Genomic DNA, 26625 nt, shown 5'->3' with positions numbered 1-26625 from the left:
TGGGGTTACCCCTGCAAACCAGCCTGTGCTTTTCATACACAGGTGTGTGGGAACTGTTGACTCCCAGCCTGAAGTACTGATGGAGCACCTGGAGAAAGGAACTGGTCAGCCCTGGGAGCACAGATGAAGGCACTTCAGCTGTGTGATCAGAAGGGGTGAAGCGTGGCTGCACCTCTTAGACCTCATTTAAGGGCTGACTGCCCCTGGGGAAGGATCTCTTTCTGGAGATCTCTTCTTGGTGGAGCTTTCCCCTGTGAGTGTGGATCTTTGGAGATGTGTGAGCTGTCTTTTTTCCTTCCCTTGTAACACTTTTCTATTGCATTAGTCCCCTTCTCATTATGCTTCTCATATCACCTTTCCATTGCACTGATCTTTCTGATTGTTTTGCACTGGTACGAGCAAAAGGCTCTGCCCCAGCCACCCTGGGATCCTCACTGCTTCATGTGTCACTCACAGCCATGACTGCCTGTGCAAACCATCAGGACTTCAAATGAACCTGAGCCCCTCTGTCATTTTAGTCAATTTTTTTTTTTCTGTACTGAGATCTATCAAAACAATTTCATTTTGCTATCCTGCAGAAAAGAAACTGAGCTTCCCAAACTGTACACTTATGTAGGATCAGTTTTAAATGAGTCCACTGCAGCTGTGTCAGGAGTTAGTGACTGAGCCCAGCTGCTGCTGATTGAGTCCTACACTGGGGAGTTTTAACTCTCAGCTGGTTTGGATTTGCTTTCTTCTTTCTTAGGACCCCCTTGTCTGGACTGGCCCCGTCCAGCAGATCTGCTCAACAGTCGGGTTGTTATAAGCTTTCTGATGTATTCGATGGCAAGTGCTGCAAGTATCAGAACAGTGCCAGTCAGTATGGTAATCCTGACGATGGACTTAAAAAGCCCTTTTCTTGTGACTGGGGTAGGCCCGCTGTCGATGCTTCCCCCAAAACCAGCATACTGGCAGAAGGGAGGTGCCCAACCGTTGTTACAGTGACAGTTTCCTTTAGTGTTGCAAATGCCTTTTCCTCTGCAGGTTGTGTTGGCAGAGCAGCGAGATGCCAGGTACTTCTCCTCAGGGACACACGTCCGATTGATGCAGATCTTCTTCTCTCCGCACCGCGTGCCATCCTTGATGACCCCAGCATCTGAAGTGTCCAGGCCCACGTGGTACTCTGTGCCCCAGCACCAGGTATCGCCCACTGGGGTTTGGATGATGGTTGAGTGATCTTCTGTCTGAGGCAGATGTCTAATATTAGTGCACTGCACCCTCCCGCAAAGGACATTTTCTAACTTACATTTCTGAAATTTGGTAGCTGTGCCATCTCCCCAGCAGTTGCCAAAGCGATCCCCTTTTGTGTTCAGCTCCTCAAAACATTGTAGTGGAGCAGCTTGTGCTTTCTCACCAAAGATGTCCTTGCACTGTAACGTGCGAGATCTGCATTTGCCTGAATAGCAGTATCCATCTGCAGCACACCTGGTTCCGTCCTGCTTGGCCACATCCTCTGGGCAATGCTCAGATGTCCCATTGCAGTACTCGGGCAGGTCGCATGGATTGGTGCTCTTCCTGCACACTACTCCTTCTGGAAGAGGCTTGCAATCCTTGCAGCACTGTCCAGAAGTGCAAATGGCTCCTTCTTTCTTTCGACAGGTATTGTCACAACAAGGGTCTGATTTACACTGTTCTTCTGTGCCACAGTCACACTCCTCCCTGTCCTCCAGGACACCGTTCCCACAGCGCTGAGGTACGAATCTTGCTATAGAAGATGGGATGTTATTCAGACATTGTCCTTGCCCTGATGTTATAAAATCAAAGTAGTACTTTGTGCTGCAGTTGCTGAATCCATAGCTCACTGTGCTCTTTGGGTTCATGATGCATTTAGAGGCATTTCCACACCTGCAGTGTTCATCATCGTGCTCCATGCCAAGGACATATCCTAACTCATGAGCGACATGGACAGCAGTCTCAATGTAAGTGTGTTTTGCAAATGATACAACAGCAGAGGAGTGCTGTCTATTGCATGCACTGGCAAAGTTTGATTCACCGCCCACATGCAATGCTCTTGTACTGCGACTGAAGTCCAGCGAGGCAAACAGACACCCCACATCATGCATGATGTGTGCAGGGCCATGCTGAATCCGCCAGCGGTTGAAGCTGTGAAGGACCTGAGTTATGTTTTTGGTGATACTGATAGGGTTCTTCTCTGTCCAAATCTCCAGTACTGTTAATAACACACGAAGGCGGACAGAGGAAAACAGTCCATCCACCAGATTGATTATTTCAATAACCTCCAGTGTCACATTTGTTATACTTGTGCCGAAGGTGTCAAACCCCTCCTTGTCCACCACCACCATGAGTTCCAAGTACCGCGTGCGTCCCCATGGCTGGAACTGCCTGGGTGCTGTCCCACGACCTGGAAATCGCCTGCCTCCTTGGAGTGTTTTGTAGATCACTGTCCCAGGAACCACTGCCTCCCTCTGCAGGAGAAGGTGCTCAAATGTGGAGGAAGCTGCCAGGGGCTCGATGCTGTAGCTCAAGTTTCCAATCTGCAGCAGTCCCCTGAGCCCAGAGCAGGTGGTCAGAGTCACCGTGGAGTCCAGGATGCCTTCCACATAGCCGTGGTAATAGCAATCTGCCAGCACACGGGGCTGCTCGATCATCACCTGCCCTTCAGAGTCACGAGTGAGTATAGGGAAGTTTTTTACTACAAAGCCTTTCTTGTGCCTGAGGTGAATGGTATAATTCACACCTTGAATGCTGATGAAGTAGGACATGCTGCCCTGGCTGGCTCTGCCTGCCTTAGAGCCAGCTTTCTTTGGAGTTACTATTTCATAGGCTGTATAGCCCCATGTGGGCTGGGGGCTGCAGTCTGCACACAGCAGCAGGAGCCCCGTGAGCAGGAAGGAGAAGCCCATCCCAGTAAGGACCCCACTGCCCACTGGGACACACCTTGGCACAAGTCCTGGCTGTGTCCAGTTTGGAGCCATGGTCGCCAGCTGGAATGAAGGGCCTAAGGAGTGTCCGTTTCTCTGGCTCCTATTTGAGTGCAAACATTCCATGGGGAGTACAGGCAACGGCAAAGCCCTGGCATCAGCACAGGTAGGAGCAGCACCCCATTAGATACACCCCAAATGCTGCATCCTGCTCAGGCTGACCCTGTTTGCTGTGAGTGCAATGAGCCAGAGCTGCTGTGGCAATTTGTTTAAAAGGGGATTAAGCATTCATCAGTGGAAAGGAATAGCAGATTACCAGGAAAACAATGAGGATTTGGTTGCTAATGGGTTCAGCTGCAGGGTGAGAGCCTGCAGTGCCTGCTGACAGATATCTTTGCAGGGCTCATCACTCAGCTGAGTGTTGCATGGTACTGAATGTTTTAATTGTTCAAGGGCAGTTTTCTTGCTGGAAAGGGAGAGGCATACTTTGAGTTATGTACTCTTCTACACGTAGAAGACAGTCTCGTTTTCATAGAGCTCTTGCAGCTGGTTTGTCTGCTTTAAATACTCCTGGAATATCTGGGGATTGTTCTCTTGCTCCCTTCCCACCAGCCTGAACCAGGGCCCACCAGTTTCTCCCCTCCTGGGTTCCCACCAGCTGCCAGCCCTGCCAGAAATCCCTGCACTGCTTCACCTGCAGTAAGGCAGTGCATTGCTCCTGCCCCAGGGAATGCTTTTGTCAGAATGCAGCTGTTAGACCTCAACAGGAGGAAACGTAGTGAAACACCAAGTGCTGCAGCAGCAGCACAGAACAACTCATCCCTCCCTTCCCTGGAAGCTGTAGCTACCAGGAAAAAAAACCCGTTCTCCCAACGCACTGGGAATGTCCTGCTGCCACCTGATGGCAGACAGTGGTTAAAGCTTTTCAGGGGACATGAATTCATAGGCAAGGTAAAACCTTCTCTCTTCTCGTTCTTTCATTTCAACGATACAAAACCAAAGCTTCATAGCACTGCTGCTAGGGCAGCGGGGAACGTGGGGAAGCTCAGGGTGGCACCAGGAGCATGATGATCCCTCCCCCCCATCCTCTCCCCTTCAGTGCCAAAGGGACCTGGGGACCAAACAAAAGAGGCCACTAATAATTTTAGTAAAATCATTTATATACACTGATGCGTAATATTTACAATATAATACTGATCAGAAATAAACTAACATGTTACAGGTAACACTGAAAAGGAGAAATGCAAACGTTTTCGTACACAGGAGTTGAACGTGGCAGATGAGGACAGATACAGGTTTCTAAAAGAAAAACTTGAAGGTATGACAGCAAAACTTTGACATGTTGCTATTTCCAATCTTTCTCTAGTCAAGTTCTTCTAACCTTTTAATATATATACCTTAAATAATCAAGTCACAGGAGAAGTCAGATATACATAAAGTTTCGAAAAAGTCAAATGATTTCTCTTAAATAAAATTCTAGGAAAACAAACCAACCAACTCAACAACACAGCTTCCCCATTTCCTTTTAGTGTTTTGACAAAGAATGTCCTCTTTGTTCCCACACAACCCTTCCATCTCAAGGTATTTACAATATTCACAGTCTGCTGTAAAGCATCAGTAGATTATTACCACTAAAAGGCTACACAACCAAGATAAGGTATCCTGCATTTATGTCCACTGAACAGAAACACAAAAGAGAAAGTAAAGTATCACTTTAAAATATGCAAATGAGATCAATTCAAGTGTGTTTGTATTTGAAATCTAAAACATAACTTTTTCAAGAGTAAAAGAATCGACTCTGTCACAGAAGTAAAACCATTTGACCTTCAGTTTTCCTGATCTGCCCCTCCCTGCCTCCATTTTAGATCAGGCCACTCTCAGTTCTCACAGACACTAAAATCAATAGCAAACCCATACAAAGCAGTTCCTCATCACAAAAGCCCTTAGAAATGTGACTTCCCTTCAGACACCAAAACACAATCACAGGTGCACTCACTCTCCAATCAGTAACTGCTCTCAGTAGTACAAAACAGGCTGAAGCAATCTCTACAGAGCATCACACACCAGCGTACAAGCCTTGCTGTCTTTAGCACCAGATCAATCTGTCAAGGAACAATCCTGTCCCAGTGTTATACTCCCATGGATGCTCTCAAGCTCCTTGGAGCTGATCAGGCTGTGGCATGGCATAGCTACAAACTGATCCATGTTTCTGCTTGGAAGTCCTGGCTCCCAGGAAAGCACCAGAGTGTTTTCCTCCTCAGAGGGCAGGGTTGCAAAGTGCTTTTGTGGGGAATTTTCTATGCTCCTATTCAAACTCTGGTGATTTCCTTGTTTGTTTATTTGCCATACTTAGAAGTTCCCACACAATGAGATATCTCCCAAAAAAAGACAAATTTCAAGTTATAAAGGAAATATCCATACATTTCAAGATTGTGCGGATGTTGACATGATCTGGTATTTAGGACAAGGACAGAAATGCACATATGGCCTACAAACTTGCTGATGCAAGATCAAGAAATGACAAATACTCATCTCCTGCCAATTCCCTACAGCTGTCATTGATGCAAGTCAGTACACAAATATTCCATGTAGTGTCAGAAGTACAATGCTGGCTTATGCCAAAACTCCCCATTTCCATCAGAGAAAGTGATGGTTAGCTAGGGACTGTGGTTCTCACTCTGCAGTAAATCAGGCATTGGAAAACTGTCAGTAGGATTAAAAGAAAGCTGATAAGGTGTTGAGGAAGAATGGGAAATGAAATATCTCCTTCATGTAGAAAAACTGAGTTACTGCTTACAAAATTGTATAGAAAGAGTCAGACAGTGGTTTGCCATCCAAGCTAAAGGTTACAAGGAAGTCTGTTATAGAAAAGAGACAAAAAAGGAGGCTAGACTGCCATAAGAGGAAACTGGGAGATTCATGGCTCAAGTTTGTAAATGTAAACCCAAAATTAACGAGCTATGAAATATAACAATAATGTTCAAGAGTCGTTACTAATAGCCCTGAATTGGCACTTCAGTCTGCAGACCGAACTCATTCAATGTCTGCACGTGTTTGGTACCAAAATATCTCTATAAAAAGCCTTCGACCAGTCTCAAAAGAAAGAAAAGTGTCAGAAGGTAGAAAACTAGAAATATGTACAGAATCTTTTCATTCGTTTGTTTCATTTAAAATAAAAAAAGCAGCTTTTGGAGCCAATGTTCCAAACTAGTGTAAGAATCTGCCCTGGACAGCCTCGTGGTCCAGGCAGCATAAGGACATGTGTCAAGGAGCAGCCCTGCATCTGTGGCTCCACCAGGAGGAGCTCGAAGGCCTCAAAGAGATGCGGAGCTTGGACTCCAGAGGGTGACACAACAGAAGGATCACTGTGGATTCACACAGCAGCACTAGGACCCTTGCCACGATGATCTCTTTCAAACAAGAGGATAAGTCTGAAACAAAGCGTTGGATCTTCTAGAGAGGAAAGAATAGGGTGGAACACACACAGCTGCTGATCTGGAGACGAAACAAATGGACCCCATACTTACTGTTGTCTGTAGAAGATCCCATCAGAAAAATAAAAGCTTGTACGTAAGTAACTAGAACATTCTTTGATTCTGCTGTTGAAGAGCATGATAAAAAGAGGAGCCTTATGCTGAACAGCCATTAGGCCATAAGGAAGTTCTGAGGAAGATGGGTTACAGGAGAAAGAAAGGCAGCTACTGATCAGAACTGAAAAGCACAGCTAGCATATGGACTCAGGTGCCCTTGGCAAGGCCAAGCGTGGCTCTGGGGTCATCTAGCAGAACAGAAGGCTATTTTGTTGCCTCTATATAAAGACTCAGAATTTAGGTGCAAAGGGTAGCTATGAAGTTTGTATTTCACAGCACTTGCTTCAAGTACTTACTGAGCAGGGTGTTGAGAAACTGGCTGTCTTTTTCATATATATAGTCACTGCAGCTGGCTGTATGTATAGCAGATGGAAGGCAGCTTCTGCAACTGGTTATTAAGAAATAGAATGGTTTTTAACAATATAATTTGCCCCATCTGGGGGACTTACGATTAACAGTACGTAAGTGATCATATATACCTCAAGGAACTGAGTTTTAAAAAAATATTACAGTACCAATGATTTTTTTGTATCTACAACTATACAGCATTTTCAAGCAGTATGGAAATTTAATGAAATAATTATGATTTATTAATTTACATAAAAATACTTTTTACAGTTAAAGAATAAATCTTAAATGGTAAAAAAAAAAAATAAGATTAAGAAGCTCCAGCTATTGAGAGTCATGGGAGTTTGTCTGCTCTTCAATAACTTGTTTTACTATTTCTGCCAGTTTTAGTCGATCCACTTTATCTGTAAATCCTCTGCCTGAAAGGAAAACAAGAGGTAGTCAGCAGGTGTTGGGCACAAGGAGGAAAGTCATTACTGCTGGCATCGTACACTGGTTGGAGACAAAACACACTTAGGACAGCATTTGCAGGGCCATCAGGATGAGTTAAGATCTCTGGCTCTGCTTAAAACAAAACAAAAAAATGAAGGGAGAGGCATGGCCAAGCCTTGTGAACCTGGCTGATGCTGTGCTCTGTTTTGTCAAGGAGCCATCTGAACAATCCCAAAAGCAGCTGGCCTAGTTTAATTCCATTTCCTCCCTCAATTGAGCAGAAGAGATGTTGTGCTGACAGAGATAAGGGCAGCAGCCTCCAACAGAATGAGGGTAACGAGCAGCTGGAAGGAAACCAGCTGAAGCAGTTTCTAATGTAAAGATCTATCTGTGCTAAGTTCCTAAGCAACCCGGTGCCTTTGAAAGCTCTACCCTGAACCTCAAACAGGAATTTTGAAGCAGAACTTCAAGCCTCATTTCTAAAACATCCATGCTGGAGAAGGGCTGTAACCTACCCCAGCCTGGCACAAACTCCAATTTGTTTCATTTCCATGTAATAAGGTCCCTGCTCCCACCCATGCACCAGCATTAGCACTGTTCTCCAGGGAAGAGGAGTCCCTCACCATTCCAGCTGAAGCTCTGAAGAGTATCTCGCAGCAACTTACACTCCCGATTATACTTCCACGCCTCCTGCATCACTTCATTCAGCTTCTCATCCTCATTCTCTCCTGTTCAGGAGAACAAAGATAAACAGGAGCTTTGTCAGTCTGCCTTTGAGCAACATCCAGTGCTTAGTAAACATTATGTTCAGTTATTCCCCCTTGCCTCATACAAACTAGGAAACTGGCCTGAAGGCAAACACTCCTGTTTGGAAGTTAATTTTAACAGCTCCACATGTTGCTGTTGACATTAGTGTTATGCATGCACCAAAACTACAGTCCACAGAAAACATCCTCTCAAGACAGACTGGGACAGACTGTCAGTACTGACACAGACTGATCCTGAGGCACAAGGAAAAGAAATCAATGCCTGGTTTATTTAGGAATGGAACTTTCTTAAAAGTGGCAACCTTTACCAGCCTGTGGTAGAATGCACTGAGCAATCACATCTCTGAGCTTTTCCAGAGCCACATTGGAATCATTACTTCCATTCTCCGGGTCGTGGATGTAAACACCATCCTTTGGCTTTGTGCTGCAAAAGAACAAGGAAGGAACAATTACAATCTGAATGCAACTCATGTCTGCTACTCGTTGCATAACTGTACCAGTAGAGCACTCTCTTTCACTGTCTGGAAAGCTGTGAAAGGGATCCAAATTTAGCATTAATTATTACAACATGCTACATTACAAGACCATTTTAAATGAAGAAAATGAAGAAAAATAAATGTTAATTCACATTAATTGAAGGGTAATCCTAAAATTGATCATTCTCTTTTTCAAATAGGTAACCTGAACAAAGAGAGGTTACCTGACTTTTTTTTTTTTTGGTAAATAAATGTTAAGATCTGGAAAAAAAATTGCAATTCTTTCTCCCGTGTTGCCTTCTCAACATCTGACTCATCTGCTCATAATGGATCTGTTTCACTGTCATATAATAAAATAACTATTCCATCTCTTTTCTCACTGCCCTATCTTGGAAGAGGCACCATATCATGCAAGTATGACTTGCTCCAACCATCTGCTTCTGCACGAAGAGCGTGGCAACCAAATCAGCAATTCGGGAGCACAGTTACAATTGAATGAACCTGTAACATGTTTAAAGTCACTCTCCAAGCATCACAGCTGCCTACACTCTGATCTTTCAAAAACAGCTTTAGAGAGTTACCCCAGTAATTTCCTTTTGCGCAGGATAGGGTTGTTGACGGAGTGAAGGGGTTTGAGACTGACTTTGAGGTCTTGGATTCTCATGTTTGCAAGCTGTTCTGCATGAGCCTGTTGTATCCCTGCAACCATTGCCTGGAAGGAAAAGAATTACGCTTTGTGAATTCATGGACAATGTTAGCTATGGCCGTGATGTGACAGACAACCCTCAAACCGCCCAGGAGCTGTTCAGCTCCTCTGTGCAACGTTCTTGATAAAACAAAATGTTGTTTAAACCTTGTCCATCATCAGCTGGGCAGAGGGTAGGATGTTATCCAGTGCCTCAGTGGAGTTGAGCCAGGGATGGTCCAGCACACCTTCGATGGTCAGCCGCTCCTCTGGTTTGACCTTCAGCAACCTGGGAGAGGAATCCATCAGTCCACAAAGAGGTCTTTGGGGATGTACAACGCGCGGCTCCGTGAGACCAGAGCACTTAGCAATCTCTAAACACTAAAGAGACCAAAAAAATGAAACCACTCCTAACAAAACAAAACCTTCAGCTGACCTCAAGGCAGCCCGGCTTTCCATCAGCCTCGCTGAGCCTTGCTGCGGTGATATTTTAACGCAGTCACAGCTCATTCAGTCATAATCAGCAATTCAGTGTAAAAAAAGGCACTGAAGGCCATTTTGGTAATACCTGTGTTCAGCTGAACTCTATATTCATGTCCTCCCACATGGGAAATTATCTTCCAGACAAGCTGGAAGTGATCCAGACCAACACACCATAGAAACACATGTCTAAAGCTCATCTGCATGACAGTCTATATGCAGACCAAGGACTCTGGGCATAGTAAAGTAAGGCAAAGCTTCAAAGCTCAAAACCTGTTTTCTGAATTAACTGCTTTCACTGGGCAACCCCTTTGCTTTTTTTCCCCTCTGTAAAAGCCTCAAATAATGGATGATTTGGCAAGCTACAGCGACTCAGAATGAAAAGGAACATTATTCTGAAATCTCTGAAAAGCCCTCTGAATTAAATGTTACTGGAAAGACACCCTGGAAGGAGATTATGCAGATAAACTCACGTTCCCATGATAATCACTACTGTTTAATAGAGAAATAACGTTTCACACAGAGCACTGACAAGTATTCCAAATGTTTAAATTAGGAACAGAACGAGTTGATCGGTTTGTCACACTTTCTCAGACAATACTCCAAATCAGATTCCTGGCTGCAGAGCTGAACTGTTTAATGTACCAAGAAAGTGGAAATCACTTTTACAAAACGTCAGCGAGACCACGGGCTGGCTCATAACATTTCACTTACAAGGCCATGCTGCCAAACAGGCTGTCAGTTCGGTGTTAATCCAAGACACATGCCTTCCTTTTCCATCAGTTTTCAATGTCCTCATCTATACTCAAGCAGCCCCGCTTGTAAAGCTTGGGGTCAGAAATCAATTTGACACGCTTGAAGGGAAATGGCCTCCTGAATGCAAAATAGGACCTCCAGAAGCAAGCCTTCACGTGAATAGCATACACATAAATAATGTGTAAACCTCTCCAAAATTACATACATTCTAAATGTACTCCTGCACCGTAAGCTCAAATTCAGACTCTTTGGCTGGAAAAGACAGACCGGAAAGTGAGACCTGATAACATAAGTCAGAGAATTGAGTGAAATGAACTGAATCCAAGCGACAGCACTCTGTGAGTTTCATGGCCATTTTAAAACACAATGAAACCTTCTGACTGTTGGCCTCGGTTTAAACAGAATTTTCACTGCAACATAATCTGCAATTTATTTGGTGAAAGATTTGGGCCCTCCTGTGCTGCTATGAACAGGACTCAGCACCCTTTCCAAACTGTGTGAAGTCTGCAGAGGTTTTACATTACATCACAAAAGACAGCAACAGTTTAAACTTGTGTAACAGATTGATTTTTTTTTTCCTATTCCTATTGCTTTTATCCTTCCAGTTCTTCTGGTCATCCAAAGGCAATAAGTCGCTCTTGCTTTGGAAAAAATTAAGTGAGGTCAGCACATAATCAGCGTTACATTCATGCTTTCAGATAGGACCACTGGATCACAACGTTTGAAATACTTCACATGAGAGATGTGTACTGCAGGAAAACCAGCTCCCAAGCAGCATTTAGAAGAAAACACCCACGGAAAACCTCATCTCATAGTCTGACGCCTTGCAACAGACCTTAACCTCCCTTCAGACTCCTTTGAAACTGCATATTAGCACACAGGGTTCTGAGGGGGAGAGCTACTGATGGACTCAGCTGGTCGCTTCCTATGAGCTACCCAACTGCCCTTTGGTTTTACAGGAGTTTGGACACTGCCACAGGAGATGTGCACCTGGAGAGTGCCCGCAGGTGTGCAGTCGGTTACAGAACAAAAGCACGATGTGCTCTAGCAACTTTGGGGTCATCAGAAATTGTACACAAAGAGAAAAGAAAAGAGGGGAGAGGGAGGGAAGTATTTACCAAACTTCTTTTGCGCTGAACATAGGAATCTTTTCAGCTGTATGTGCTGCACACAGTTCACCCCACCGCTGGAAAAACAACCCCTTTGTGCTAAGGCACTGTCACGTGATTTTCCAATTCCTTAATATAAGCACAGAGCAACACAACATTTGCCTCAGCTGACTCACTTTCGCACAATGTCTTTCGCCATTTCTGAGATCTGGCTCCACTCTTCCTCTGGAAATTCAAAACTTCCTGTCATGATCTTTTTCCGCATGTCCTTTGGAATTGTCCGACTGTGGTGTTTGGAGTAAAACGGAGGGTATCCACACAGCATGACGTAAATAATGACACCCAGGGACCACAAGTCACAGCTCTGAAAGCAAGGAAACGATCACTTTGGGGCGCGATTTGCAGCAAGCAGCAGTGCACCTACGTTCAATGTTCCACGTGATTCCCTATGGACACAGGAGCACAGCTCCAGAAAAAAGAACATCTGAGCATCCTCATGGATTTGTTCTTCCTCTCTTATAAGGTCATAATTCCATCAGAAACATTTCCTAAGTATTCTTCTCCCTTTTAGCTGCTGGTTGTTGTATTCTTTCCTTCAAGAGGATACCTGCCCACTATTTCTCCCTGCTCGTTTGGTAGAAAAGTGTATTTGAAATTATCTTTCTGGTAAATATGCAAGCACAAGGTAACGCCACGCTGCCAAGCTGAACTCTTCCAGCACTCGAGCCATCTTGTTTACAGATCGTGCTCCTGTAACTGTGCTGGGCAATGGCAACCTGCATGGAAACTGCAGTACGTCAGAGGCCGGAATGAGCTGCGTATTCATTACCTCTCAGGATAGCTGAACCCTTGGCTCTGAATGTCAGAACAGAAGTCAGAATATCATTCAGTCGTTTTTTTAAGAATGTGATACTAGAGGGAAGAAAACAAAAGAGAATCTGGATATCCATGTGTTCACAACCACTCTGAGGAAGGGAAGAGGATCATAACTGCCCAGACTTTGACTGGAGCACATCCTTAGAGATGCAGCTCTGGTATCACTTGGTGCAGGCTGGGGCTGGAAGGACTGGCTCTGCAATATTTCTTTCCTGCATTTGTGCAAGGATCTTTTTTTTTCACTCGTTGGTTTTCAGCCCTATCAGTCCTCCAGGGGAATTCCGATGGCTTATGGCAATGCAAGGAGGGTCAGGAATATACAGACAGGAGAATCCTGAGCTCCAGCTAGGTGCAGGTGTCTGTGGAAAGCTACCTGAGGGCAGATTTAGGGAGCTGAGGGGCTGGATAGGTTCTGCAATCAGTTCCAAAGCCAGAAGCCTGTGCAGCTGCTCAGCACCATATTGTCCCTGGGGACGGGAGCTGCACTTCTGGTTGTGGAGCCACATGGATGAACTTAGCAAACAGGACCCCCAGCTCCCAAGGCTGGTTTCTGACTGGATCAGCACTGACCCAGAAAGGGTCTTTCAAAGGTGTTTCCTTCCAGAGGGAGCACACCTGGATCAACTCTTACTGATCATTAAACCACAGCCTTCGCTTCTGGCCACAGAGTCACTCCCCACAGGTATCTGTGTCAGTCAGATGGATCTAGAAGTCTTAATTTCTACTTAGTCATGTGATTTTTACTGTTTTTCCAGTGACTAGAGATAATTTCTAATGGTACCAATGGGACTTCTGGTGTGCAAGTAGGAAACAGGTATCTAAATCTAAATTCTTTCTGGATATGGTTCTGAGATTTTATTTTTCAAGAGTCAGCCTCCTCTACTGTGACAAACACACACATCTGATCCAATGCACACACAACAAAAATACTCAGAAAGTCACAGATGTGTTTTTTCCTCCAATTTACATCTGTGGGATGGAGCTGCTGACCATGAAGGTGAATCACAGGCCTTTCCACCAGGCTCTGACTTGCTGTGGAAGGACGGGGTACCTGGGAGTTTAGCACAGTCTATTTGGGGAAACCAGGCATATGCCAGAAGTTGCTTTTGCAGTGAGTCACACTTGGCAAGGTAAGGATGAGGCTGCTCCTTTTCTGTCAGTGCCATCATGACTGAAAGCAGTTCACAGTGACCAAGCAGTACTTTTAAAATGAAACACATGCAAACAAATTAACTGCATCACACTGCAAAACCCAGGTGATTGAGGCACTTGTTAGCATGTATGTAAACTCTAGTTGATACCTATTTTCAAAGCTCTTCTATTCTGTACAAGAACATGGCCCATATTCTGCTTTCGTTGCCCTAGACAAGGCTCATTAAAGAACAGATTAAAGACCAGGGCTCGTTAAAGAATAAAACAGCTGTCAAACTTACCAACATGAACAGCGAGCAATCACTTCCAAGTGACTCTGAACTGCACCTACCCTTTTACAATGAAAGAGAAGTCCCTTGGAAAGCACTATTATCTGAGATTCAACCTGCTTCAATCCACAGTAGTGCAATACTTGACCCTGCCTTGTGAAGTGAGTGATGCTGATATGGAGGAAGATGTTTTGCAATGACCAAGAAAAAGTCCAATCTATCAGGACGCATTCTGTCAGAACTCTGCCAAGATTCCAGCAGCGGTTGTCATTGCCCATGGTCTCCTGCTACAGACAACACAATGTGCTATCAGTTGTCTGGCAGAGGAGCCCTGATGCAGACAAGACACCACCACTACTGTCTGACCAACATAGCCTAAACAGTGCTTTGCACATCCAGAAACTGCAGCTGACAGCAGAGAAGAGGATTCATTTGAATCAGCCTCTTCTGAAGGTTAAAGAACTTCCCACCTGGTCTCTCAAAAATCTCATTAACGTTTAGAGCTCCTGTTAACAGCAAGTGTATATTTTCCCTTTAATTGGAGGATCATTAATTAGGCTGGGACCAAATGTCCATTCCATTATTCACTCCATCAGAAAAAACACAGATCCACTCCCCTACCCCCTTTAGCATGTCACTTCTAACCTGAGTGAGAAAGACAGCTACCTGCACGGATCATTATTTGTACCAGTTCTCCCAGTCAACTGAATGAAACCTGGGCTGGCCCTGGCACATTTAAGGGGAGAAATACCAATGTAGCTGTGAACACTCTATTCCTTCCTTCAGAACGGTTGAATAAGCCACAGATTTGAGAAATACAGCCCCAAAGCTATCTCCTTATGGCTGAAGATACATACATATACCAGAAAGCAAGCAACACGATGTTTCCCTCCAGTTCCCTGTAGATCCTGCTTTTAGCTCAGTGTGAGATGTCTACCTAGTTAGATGTATGGCTGTCACAGAGACCTGAACAACTTTATTGCTCCTGGCTGTAAGTGTGTGAAATTTGAGGACAATAAAGTTTGTTGTCTTAGGTGATAAACTGCACTTACAGACTACGTGTACAGCACCTGAATCTGTGGAGGGAAAAAAACCCAACAAAATGCTTTGAAGACACTGACATGCAGACTGTCTCATAGCTTACCTTGTTATATGTGTACGGTGTTGGAGAGGTGGGGATAATACCAGATTTTTCTTTCTGATGCCGCCTTTGTGCCTCCAATACCTGTTGCCATAAGAGGAGAGGATTGCAAAATGCACACAGCTTACAGAAACCACAAACAATGATGCCCATGCCAAAGATGTCGGATTCTTTTCCATTGGTGGCCTTATTACAGCTCCTGAACACTCTGCCAGGCTCAGCCTGCTCTTCCTAAGACTGAATGTTTTGACATGGGGGGAAAATTCAGCTAAGCAGGTAAAGTAGCACTACAAAAATCAGCCTGCCTGTAACTATAAATTATGTCTCAACGCTAATGACAAGAGGGCCAAGTCGAAGTCAATTGGTAAACCACTGACACTGCCCTCCTCCTAAGCAATTGCCTTTATAGAACCTTATTGTTTCAGCACAGTCATTTGGAATGTGATCTTGTATGAGCCTGAGCTACAAGGATCTGTGAAGCAGGGACTTCTCCAAACCAACCACACAATCTGGGAAATCTACATCATGATCTCCTATTCTGATCAGTGTACCACTGCAGCACTCAGTCTTGAAAGGTTGCTCCTAAACATTTACTCAAGACTCCTGCATGCAGAAGCTTTTAATAAGACAGCAAGGGCTTTTAAGATTAGGTTATTTTGAAGGCACAAGCAAAAGGTCATTATCCCCCTATAACTTAAAACTGTAATAGTTTGTTACCTGAGGTGCTACGTAATATGGAGTGAACTGTGGTGTCATCAAGTCACCTTGGTCTACTTTGGCAAACCCAAAGTCACACAATTTAACAGGTGCATCCTAAAACGAGACATTGCATTACAAAATCAGCTTTTCTACTACATCCTTAATGTTTCCTACTCATCTTACCTTTACCCCATGTATTCCTGTTCTATATTTATACTCCTTTCATCCCACAAAGCAGATAAAAGATGATAAACTGATCTTTGCAACAACCATCTTTGTTCTTTTGGGCACTCTGGGCCAAAGCAGTTGCCTTCTCTGCTTTGGAAAGAGCCACACGCACTGTAGGGAGGTCAGTGCATGTGCAGGTTATGGGCAAGAGAAGGAAGAAACAAGCGCATGGTATGCACACTTCAGTCAAAGCAGCTACATCGCATGTATGAAACATCCTAATGACATGAGGGGCAGAGAGGATTTTCCCCATGACCACGCAGGAGTATGGAAACACACAAAGCCAAAAGTCATTCCTTTTTGTCACCAAAATATTGCATTAATATCAGTTTACAGTTTTAAACTATTCTAAAAATCACCACTGAGCCATTTTTACAGAATTCAGCAGCAAAAAACAATACCAAGTTTTAATCTTACCAAAGAGTTATCCTTGAAGAGGAGATTCTCGGGCTTGAGGTCTCTATGTGCAATGTTTAGTGAGTGGCAATGCTGCAAAGCCAAAGCTATCTGAAAAAGGGCACAACAAATCAGCTGCAGTTATAGAACTCTTCCTTCAGCCTGGAGAGTTAGTGTCGCTTTAAAAAAGACATTTCCAACATATCCTAGGCCCCAACCTTCTTAATTCTGCTTGTGTACAACTCTGAGGGAAGACAACTCTGGCTGTACAGAGCAGCAGTGCAGTAAAGCGTGAAGACAGGGAGATGAAACCAATGAAGCTCTTCAGTTTGCATTTCACTCAAAGCAAACAGAAAATAAAAGCTAAGTTGTAGTGGGCTTCCCACCCCTTTTTGTTGGACTACCTCTGGGCATTATTACACCTCCCCGAAGTGGAATGGGTCATGATGGTGTCCTTTTATATGCTGTTCCAGCCCTTGGGAGTGACTGAACTTGCTTGCATGCTCTCCAGTGATTATGTAAGTCAAACATGAGTTCTTGCCTCAGCATTTCAGCAAAATATTTTACTGCATTTGTTACCAACTTAACAGTTACCACTCAGGCAGCTTTATTCTTTAGTTCCTGAACGTACTGCCTGCAATCTATTCATGTCATGTTATTACACTGAAATGTATTGCTTGGTTCTTTCAAAGGCAACTTCTTATGCTGCTGTGGTTTCGAAAGCTGTAACCTTGTCATGAAAGCTCTACAGACTGTACATCAGAAAGGAAAACAAATCATAAATACTTGAACAGCATTCCTGAAACCAAAATAAGGCAAAGGCACGTGATCCCCATTTGCAAGTGTTCCTCCTGTAGGATCGTACCCATAAGCAGCACTCTGGGTGAAGTGCTGAGTCCTTAAACAACTGCAAATTACTGTGACAGAAGAAGTTCAGTGTTAACTCATCTCAGAAACAAATATAATGAGTATTCTCAGATGCAGTAAGGGAGCTTTGTGACAAGGTTTTAGCTATTACTGGGTAGAAGGAACTAAGATCTGTCCAAGACATTGATGAGAATCACCAGGTTAAAGAATAAGTTGCTACCAAATATGGTATATTACCATATAAATATGGTAATATGTTGCTACCAAAGTAAATTTATAAGCACTGTTTATAAACATTGCTTATAAATGTGAACACAAAGAGTTACTTGCAGCATGAATAACCCAAGTGCGTATCAAGTCTGTGTTCCATTTAAAGGTATAGTCCTTAAAGAATTTTCCAATGTGTTAATCCCAGTAACTGCCTTGCACTGCCAGAATCAACCCACTCAAAGGACATGACAATACCATGTCAAGAATAATTCTGTATTTCCACCTAATCTCCTTGCTGGATGAAGCCAAAAAAGGTAGCAGCATTATTAGCATTTCATTAGAAATAACTCAAAGCATAAGACAGAATATTAAGAGGAAATTATTCAGCCCTCTTTTTTTTTTTGCCTCAGTACCAAAAACATCATCTCCCGAATAGAGGGGGAAGGGGGTGATCAGGAACTGGGTATATTCATAAACAATGGTGTCACGTTACACCAAATGCTGTATAATCTTATCTCATGTTCTCTTTCCTTTATCCCCTACATGGAATAAAGCCTTTTGGCTTGGTGCCACAAGTCATCCAATAGCTTGGGCTTAAAGGAACAAACCCACCCTGATCTGAGAACTGACACTAGGGCTCCCCACACCGAATCCCACAGAGACCCTTCTGCATTGTCATCCTGCCTACTCCAGCTGGATGAGTTAGTCACAGCAGATGCACTGCTAAGCCACAAATAGCCCATGGACACTAAAATGTCTTGTAATAAATATCAAGCCTCTAAAATCACAACATTCAAGAATGAGTTGCCTAGAGAAATGGAGAGGGAAGGACAAAATCAGAACAAACATCACAGAAAACATGAGCTATAGTTGGACAGTCCTCTTGGGTTCTTCCACAAAACCAAATCCAGAACTCAGGTGGAAAACCACTGATGCAGGACACGAGTTATTGTCTGCTACCCCATTTAAGAGCTGAAAGAAACTCTTAAGTCTATGTCACAGCCAAGAATGATTCTCAAATTGGAGCTCAGGAGCAAGCATTGTCTGGTGAGAGCCTGTGGACTGATGGATGGAACACTTCCAGGACAACAGTGAGGAATACAGAGAAAGATTGTGCAGGAAAGAGTTCTCGTCAGTGAAGTTCTGTAAACCATGTTAGGAAAACCACTGCTAAGGATGGCAGACAATAGGGTCCCAACACAGCAGAACTAGCCCACACCTTCAAATTCTTTCCTTCTATTGAAACTTAAGCATTGTCAGATTATAACAAAGCAGGCAATGATCACTGGATCAGAACTGAGGATTATTTTAGCTTCCTTTTTTCCCACCTCCCCCCCCACCCCAAGAAATTGTTAAATACTTTAGCCATTAGCATTCATGGATTTGCTTATACATGGGTGTTAACTTGCCTGCTTTGTTACTTGGCTTGCTTGCTTCTCAGTAAAGTGCCGGTGCTGGCTGATTCTGTGAAATAGCTCTCCCCCTTCCATCATCTCCATTACAATTAGGAGCCGAGCCCTGTTCAAAAGCATTTTATTTTGTTATATTAAAATTAATCAAAAGAAGAACAGAATTGCTAAGCTAATAACGCACACTTCGTATCTACTGATGCAGGCAAAAAAAGAGACATACTTGTACAGTTGTTCTAAGCCATCATTTCAGTGATTTGGTCTTTGTGCATAACCTGCAGATCTTCTGGCTCCCAGCACACCTGACTCACTGATTGCCAGCCAGGAGCCCACAGTTTGCTCTTCATGCTGGGACCCCACCTCCAGCTGGAACAAACCCCATGGACATGGGCACGGGTGCATTTACACAGATGCATGCACGCTGCACCCACACCTTCCACCAGCTTGGGTCCAGCAGCCATTGAGATGCACCAATGTGCAACTCCACCTCCAGAGAGTAATAATGCAGGCAGAGTGCGTGAAACTGAGCTGGCTTAGAGCACACCTACACCTGTCTGCCCCCATCCTTGCCTAGCTAGCTGCCTGCACGCTGGAGATGTTTGTGGCATGGGAGAAGCAGGAGGTCGAGGGTCATCTTTAATGCTTTTGAGTCTGAATACTCTGCTGTACCTCCTGATTTTAATTTACAGCTTTACTGCCGTAATTGCAAGGGACAAAGTGTAGAAATCAAGGAGATGACGACTGGCAGAGCCTCAAGAAATTGACTTCTGGTTCTTCTACATTTTATGCTGTCAGCCAATGCAGGTGTCACAGACTGAATCAGTGCAAAACCTCAGAAATGAAAATGTGCTCAAAGCCAATACTGAAGGATTCAAGTTTATTTAAATATGCGAAGGCCTGGGCATCAAGAACAGGAAAAAGTAAATGTTGCTTAACCTGAAGTGCAGAAATCATGTTTGGAACCTTCAATAAGTGTTCATTTTGGCCACACTGTGATTGGAGGGGGAAAAAAAGCAAGCAGACTCCACTATGCCTTAGCCTAAATATGGAAAGCAAGCTGTGGGAATGAAACACGCCGTGCAGTCTTACCTTGGGCTGGATTCATGTGGGAACTGCACACTGTTAGCATAAACTTCAATAATTTGAACAATATTTGGATGTGTTGCACACATCATGTGCAGACGTACCTTAAAGAGAAGGGAAGATATGTTACTGTACGTAGTGATGTGCATCCCAGCAGCTCTGGTCCCCTCTCTGCCCTACAACTGCTGCTCAGCACCGCTCACACGCAATGTAAAATTCTCCTCCAATTATTCAAAAATCTAGGAGTATCTCCAACACCTAAATATGCACGTAAGTAACCAGCAGCCATCACACACTGGGACTAAGACAAAAAGTTCGTGCTTTGCGAATCCATTTGTCACAGATCACAGAATGAAATCCAGCAGTTCCTGAAGAAGCCCAATCTTTAGGGCTGCTTTGTTGCCGCTCTTTGTTTGTTTTTAATTGTGCTGGGAGTTTTATTTTAAGAAACTTCAAAGAGGAATTGGCTTTAAATTAGTAATGAAGATCAGACTTAAGCTAACACATATCTTGAAATTCAAGAAAAAAACCTGAAATTTCATAATTCTACTCCTCTTATGGCTAAGAGGATGAGCGTAGAGCTCAGGACACATGGAAGGAAACTCATTTGCTCAGACTTTCTGAAACAGGAACCTAAGGAATGCCACCTGGACTGCAAGGCTTGATGCTCTTCATATCCAAACCTCCTTCCTTCTTCCTCTGGGAACTTTAAGGGAGAATTTAGTCCACAAATGGAAATGGCCTGAACCTTGAGGACAATTAGCACTCTTTCTTTCCCCCCACTTTCATGAAAACTTGAACAGCTGTTCATTATTTTAAACAGGCTGATGGTTTGGTGCATTGGCACGCTCACCACCCTCAGCGCATCACAGACGGTATCGGTGAGCTTCTTTAGTTTCTCCTATACAGACAAACCCAAACAATTTCATGTGCAACTTGAGGCGTTCTTGGCAGCTCTTCCAGCAGCGACATCCAAGAGTGAGATGTGTGGACACAGAACGACACCTCAGCTATTCATGTTACACTGCATGGGACAGAGGCAGAGCTCTGAAAATTCCTCTTGCACACATACAGCTAACATAGAACATCCAGGGTCAGAAAGACCTGGTGCCCCCCACCCCCATGCTCCAGGAACAAGCCTGGAGGACCAAACGCAAGGAATCCTGCAGAGCAAGACCTGCAGAACACAGATAATAAACTGCTGCAGCAATTCCTTAAAAGGGAGGGCTTTTGTGGTGTGTCAGATAGCAGAGTATGAATAAAAACTGTACCTCATTTCTAGCTTTTGGACGATCAAGAAGGATTTTCAGTGCAAAGCGTTCTTGAGAGGATTTTTTCACGCAGACTCTGGTATTACAGCAACAAAATTATTTGGTCAGCAAGAACGTTAAAGAGACACTTCAAGCAAATTGATGTGTAGTTACAAGGAATGCCCATGGGATACACAGAGCACCATCACCGGATCCCAGCTGAAAGCCTCAGCTTTTGGCCTTCCACATCAACCAAACACCTTCTGCAGAACCACCCGACACAAAGCTCTGCTTTCAGCAATGCAGGAAGAGTGCTTTGGAGCCACGGTAACAGCTGAACGCACTCCTCCTATTCATCCCCAAGAGCCACTTGTGATGAAAAAACCCATAGCGCACAGAGGCAGCCCGAGCATCTCCCATGGAGGATGGTGTCTGAGATAAATCAAGTGTTTCCGTACAGACATCCTGATTTTGAAGGGCCATCAGCCGTCCTGCAAACGCTTTTTCTCTCTTCCCCCCATTTAATATAAACAACTGAACTACGTCAGAGGGCAGGGCCCTATGAACAGGCAGCAGAAAGCATTGAGAACAAAGGGATATTTTAATAAAGATCGGAGGCAGCGACAGAAAATGGATGAGAAGCCAATTGCTTGAACAGAAAGATAAATGGTGGCAGGGGACAACAGCCCACCAGGCTCCCACGCCTTTGTGCACAGGCACTGGAAAACAAATTCCTGCCCCCAAAGGGAAGCATGCTTTGTTTCCAGCTCCTGCAGTGGTCACAAAGCCACACGAAGCCTGGTGCTGGGTGCACGCTCTGCTGGGCCTCGTGTGAGGAGCTGAAAAAGCAGCTGGTAAAGCAGCACACGGTGCTGATGGCCCCAGCATTGACACTGAGATGGGAGCAGTGACATAGGGCAGCAGGAGGACATCAGTGCCTGAGCTGCACTTCCCAGTGCCACCGGGTCACAGTCAATCCCTGGGGCTGCTGGGTTTCAGGAATATGGCAGCAGTGAGCAGAATTTTTACTTCCAGCATACCCAGCAACAGACAACTCCCTGCTCACACATCAGCTGTGAGTACAGAGATATTTATTAGCTTGTAGAGCCTTCAACACCACCATGCCTTCTGCTCTTTGCACACTTCAAATACATACTCACTTCTGCACAGCTGAGATTACGTGCAGATCCACAGATGCGTTGCCTTACCTAACAGGGCCACTGATCCCAGCTCCCAGCTTCTGAGTCCAGTTAATGTTGTACTCCTCTAAAATGGAGGTTTCCTATTCAAGAAGGAGTGGGGGGAGGGGAAAGAGGAAAACAAACAAACAAACCAAACAAAAAAGCAAACAAAATTACTACAGCCCTTCCCAAACACCCAGCTCAGCAGCTGATCTGCAGATAGCAGAATGCAGACAGAGCCTGTTCTGCAGTTCTGCTTCACCTAGGAAAATTAAACCTAAGTGCAAACGCACACGGAATAGAGCTCAGCAGAAAGTGATTTCTGTGCTGCTGAGGCTGCTCCCCCCGGCATTTTGAAGCAGGATTATTGAGAACAGCAAATGGGATCTTGCTGCTCTAACACAGAAAGCGCATAAAGGATATTTCTCCCCCCCTAGCCCTTCAATCCAGCTTTCTTCCTACAAATGATCAACTGCAAAGGCCCAGTTACAGCATTATCACATCCTTCTTGGTCATACAGTGCAATGGAAAATCATTTTTCTGTTTTCTTCAGGTTTGCAAACCTTTGGAATCATTGTACTGCAAATTAACTGCTGCGTGACTCGTTTTAGCTTGTCTGAGAATGAACCAAGCTCATGTTTATAATCCTTTTGTCCAAATCCATACAACCAGGGCAGGGGTTTGTTATGACACAGCCTGGGTGTGGCCGTTTTTAAACATGTCCTAACATTTGTGGGGTGCAAATGGAGCGCTGAGAAATGCAGGCTGGGTGCAGAATGGTGTGTGCACACTGGGGTCACAAATCACACACAGAATTGGATTCCAAAAAGCTCTGCTTTCTGAGCAACTCCAAGCAAAGGAAGTGGTAGCAAAAGCTGGCTCCAGAGATGCTTAAACAAGCAAGTAAATGCTTAGAAAAATATTGAAGAGTCAACCACACATAAAGCAACTTTTTTTCGGGTCAGATTTTTCTGCCTACATTAATTTTCATTCAAAACTGCAGCACTTCAGCATCCACTCCTGGTACAAATGGAAGGCATGGGCAGACCCACAGGTTGTGGCCCCACTGATCACGCTGCAGCTGAACCTCAAGCCACGTGGGCTGGACACAAAGCCAGAGGAAAGCTGATCTTTATGGCAAGAGCTGATGGAGTTAGAGAGTGTAAAAGATAGAGATAAAGGGAAAAAATAACCTGGAGCAGACATTGCAGAGATCATAGATGATAGCAGGAAAGGAAAATGCGAAAGGTAGTTTTTAAGTGGAGATTTCTGGTGGAGTTTTAAAATAAAGAGGGGAAAAAGGCAAAGCCCAGGAACAGCGGATCACAGTGCTTCACTGTTTTCAAAGCAGACAACACTTCTCTGTGCTTCTATCAATTAAATTAACACAAATTTCACGGCCTCGTGAGAAGCACAGAAGGGAAAAGCCAACTTCAGTTTCCTGCTGCTCAGACACAGGGAACCAAAGGCATCATAACCCGAGAAAAAGCAGTTTCAGAAGAACATTACTGAGTGAAGGCCTTCAGCTGAGTCGGGAGAGCAAGGCAGAGGAATGGGAATTGGACAGCACATGATCTATGAATCAGATGAAGTGAGAATAAGACCTGGTAGTTCTCAGCTCCTGAAGAACAAACTCAATGACTGCAGATCAGTCCATTTTTCATGAAGAACAAATGCATTTCCTCTTGCACGTTCTGGGCGTTCACCATTGTTCTAAAAAAAACCCACCTTTTTTTTCCCCTGTGTGTTTATTTAGATTCAAATCTTCATTCAAAAGTAGCTTCACAATTTAGAAAGAATAATCCAGTAATGAAGAAACACACTCCACCATTTCCTACTGACATAAAACACAGTATTTGAGAACTCCACTGCTCCTTAATGTACAACATTGCTGCCATCTCCTAGCTCAGAAACAAAAGCTCCAAACCCAGCAGCGAGACCACACAAAGCTGTAAATCAACACTGACTCATACCATCCAAACAGAGTGAAATATTTGAATCACCCTGATAAAAATCTGCCCTCTGAAAATACCTGCATCTATTTCAGCAGTGCTGCCTGGATGACTTGGCCCAGCAATCACCTGAAGGAACTGAGGGATCCAGGATGAGATCAAGTGGTGGCAATACGACATGCTGAGGACTCTCTGCAGTCCCTGCAAACTGTCATCTGTCACAGAGCCTGGATGGCTTCATAAATGCTTCCTTTAGTAAGACAAATGAATTCCAAAAGGATCTACCTAAGAACACCCCCTGTGTTAGCACGTGCAATCTTCTCTGTTACTTGCCACTGCAGGATTTATCTTTACAAAGCTCACTGGGCTCTGACAGTGACAGGACATGGAGTAATAGATTTAAACTGACAGAAGAGAGATTTGGCTTTGACATTAGGAAGAAATTCTTCAGCATGAAGGCAGTGAGGCTCTGGCACAGAGAAGCTGTAGATGCCCCATTCCTCTAAGTGCCCAAGGCCAGGGTGGACTGGGTCCTAGGCAACCTGATATAGTGAGTGGCAACCAGCCCACAGCAGGGGGATGGAACTAGGTGATCTTTAAGGTCCTTTCCAACCCAAGCCATTCTGTGATTCTGTGATTCATTCTATTAAAAATATAAATAAAATAATCAATGCAAGAGAAGTCCAACACAGTTCTTCACTGCTGAAGTCCAGATTGATTTAAAATACATGGGTTTTGCCTGTTGAACCAAACAAACTCAAATGGGAAGAATTCTGAGCCCAGAGTTCAGACAGCTCAGGCTGCAACCTCACCGTGAGATTTAGCACCAGGCTGATATGCTGGCTCCCTGCTTTGTTGTCAGTCTGAGCACAGTGCAGCTGAAGCAGCTATCCAGGAGACTTTTAAAGCAAACAGCTTTTAAGTATTTCCTATAAAGACCTATGTCAAAGCTGCTGTATGGGTGTAGGGACCGTGCTGTGTCTGCTCCTGCCCCTCTCAGCTCAGAGGGGTTCAGATCAAGAACAGAATCAGGAAAGTACTTTGTGTTAGAGGCACCCATCTGAACACAGAACTTACTTCAGTCCCATTTTGGAAAAGAGAAGGCTCCAGGGAGACCTCATTGGGACCTTCCAGGACTCGAGGAAAACTTATAAGCAGGAGTACCAACTTTTTACACAGGCAGATAGTGACAGGACAAGGGGCAATGGGTTTAAACTAAAAGAGGGGAGATTGAGGTCAGATGTCAGGAGGAAACTCTTTACTCAGAGAGCGAAGAGAGCCCAGAGCTGTGGCTGCCCCATCCCTGGAGGTGCCCGAGGCCATGGATGGGCCCTGGGCAGCTGAGCTGGGGGCAGCCAGCACACGGCAGGGGTGGGGCTGGGGGGCATAAAGGTCTCTTCCAATTCAAACCATTCTTTGATTCTTTCAGGCATTTTGCTGAGCTCTCTGCTCCACAGATACCAGGTTATAACTCAGGTTTGATTGGACTTCTGCCTGCCTGGTGTAAGTTCTGTGTTTTCAGGTGGTGACTGCAGCAGAAGCTGCACTGACTGCGTGCCCATCACTCGCTGAATGCACGGCATTGTCCAAATAACCCTTTATCTCCTCCTAATTGCCTTGAGTGGGTCGATCACAACTTTGGAAGTGTTCTATTCCAAACTTTTCCCGCTGGTTCCCCCCGATGCCTCCCGCCTAACCCCGGGGATGGGCTCAGGGGAACCCTCGGCGCCGCTCTCCCCGCTGTCAGCGGTCCCTCCCAGGTGACCGAGGGGGACGACAGCAGCCGAAGCCCCGCGAGCACCGAGAAGCGGCCACCGGGGTCCACCGCGGGGATGCCGAGAGCCGCTCCTTACCTTGATCGCTTTATCCATCTCGGGATCCCCCGACATCCTCCCGCGGGGCTCCGGAAACCGCCGGCCCGTCCCCACCACGGGCCCAAGGGCCGAGGACCGGAGGAGCAGCGGGCACGGGGCCGCGCTAGGCGCCGGGCAGCCCCGGGGGAGCCTTTGTGGCCGAGCCGCAGCGCCTCATCCCCGGCCGGCCGGACCGGAGGGGGCCGGGGGAGCGCGGCAGGGAGGCCGCGGCCGGGCCCAACGCCGCCGCTCAGCCCCGGAGCCGCCGCCGCCGCCGCCCGAGAGCCGCCGCCGCCGCCGCCCGGGAGCCAGACATCGCCGGCACTCCGAGCCGGGCAGCCCCGCCGGGCCGCGCAGCCCGCCGCGGAGATCTCGTTGCCGCCTCACTCGATGCGAAGGGCTGCTCCGAGCCCCCCGCTTGCTCTTGGATCCCACCGGAGAATTTTAGGATCCTCCGCCGAGGCGGCGCAGCGATTTACAGGCGGACGGTGGACA

At 45.3% G+C, this 26625-nt stretch overlaps 2 protein-coding genes and 1 long non-coding RNA gene across 4 annotated transcripts; 1 reads left to right on the top strand and 2 right to left on the bottom strand.

Annotated features, from left to right (window-relative positions):
- Positions 1–511: 511 nt before the first annotated feature.
- Positions 512–3994, bottom strand: LOC100858347 (disintegrin and metalloproteinase domain-containing protein 9-like). The gene is made up of 2 exons (XM_040648473.2): positions 2938–3994; positions 512–2651 (listed from the first exon to the last, which is right to left on the bottom strand). The coding sequence occupies exon 2, from the start codon at positions 2646–2648 to the stop codon at positions 705–707; it is 1944 nt and encodes a 647-aa protein (XP_040504407.1). The 5' UTR covers positions 2649–2651; positions 2938–3994; the 3' UTR covers positions 512–704.
- LOC121106893 lies at positions 1045–24295 on the top strand. Its single transcript, XR_005840154.2, has 3 exons — positions 1045–1179; positions 1639–2670; positions 4144–24295. It is a non-coding gene; the product is annotated as an uncharacterized LOC121106893 (long non-coding RNA).
- On the bottom strand, positions 4064–26455 carry MAPKAPK5 (mitogen-activated protein kinase-activated protein kinase 5). Of its 2 annotated transcripts, none has more exons than NM_001398070.1 (14): positions 26131–26455; positions 22353–22426; positions 21166–21241; positions 19901–19998; positions 18812–18920; positions 16347–16436; positions 15720–15815; positions 15006–15086; positions 11741–11928; positions 9388–9508; positions 9116–9246; positions 8361–8482; positions 7915–8019; positions 4064–7278 (listed from the first exon to the last, which is right to left on the bottom strand). In NM_001398070.1, exons 1-14 carry the CDS (start codon positions 26164–26166, stop codon positions 7184–7186), a joined length of 1422 nt encoding a protein of 473 aa, NP_001384999.1. In that variant the 5' UTR covers positions 26167–26455; the 3' UTR covers positions 4064–7183. The 2 variants fall into 2 exon arrangements, with proteins under 2 accessions (NP_001384999.1, NP_001186736.3); NM_001199807.3 differs by having other exon boundaries at positions 8367–8482.
- Positions 26456–26625: the final 170 nt, after the last annotated feature.

This window comes from Gallus gallus, chromosome 15, assembly GCF_016699485.2.
Source record: "Gallus gallus isolate bGalGal1 chromosome 15, bGalGal1.mat.broiler.GRCg7b, whole genome shotgun sequence".
Taxonomy (NCBI): domain Eukaryota; kingdom Metazoa; phylum Chordata; class Aves; order Galliformes; family Phasianidae; genus Gallus; species Gallus gallus.
Note: the sequence above shows the minus strand (reverse complement) of the source record. Positions and strands in the feature narration are given on the sequence as shown.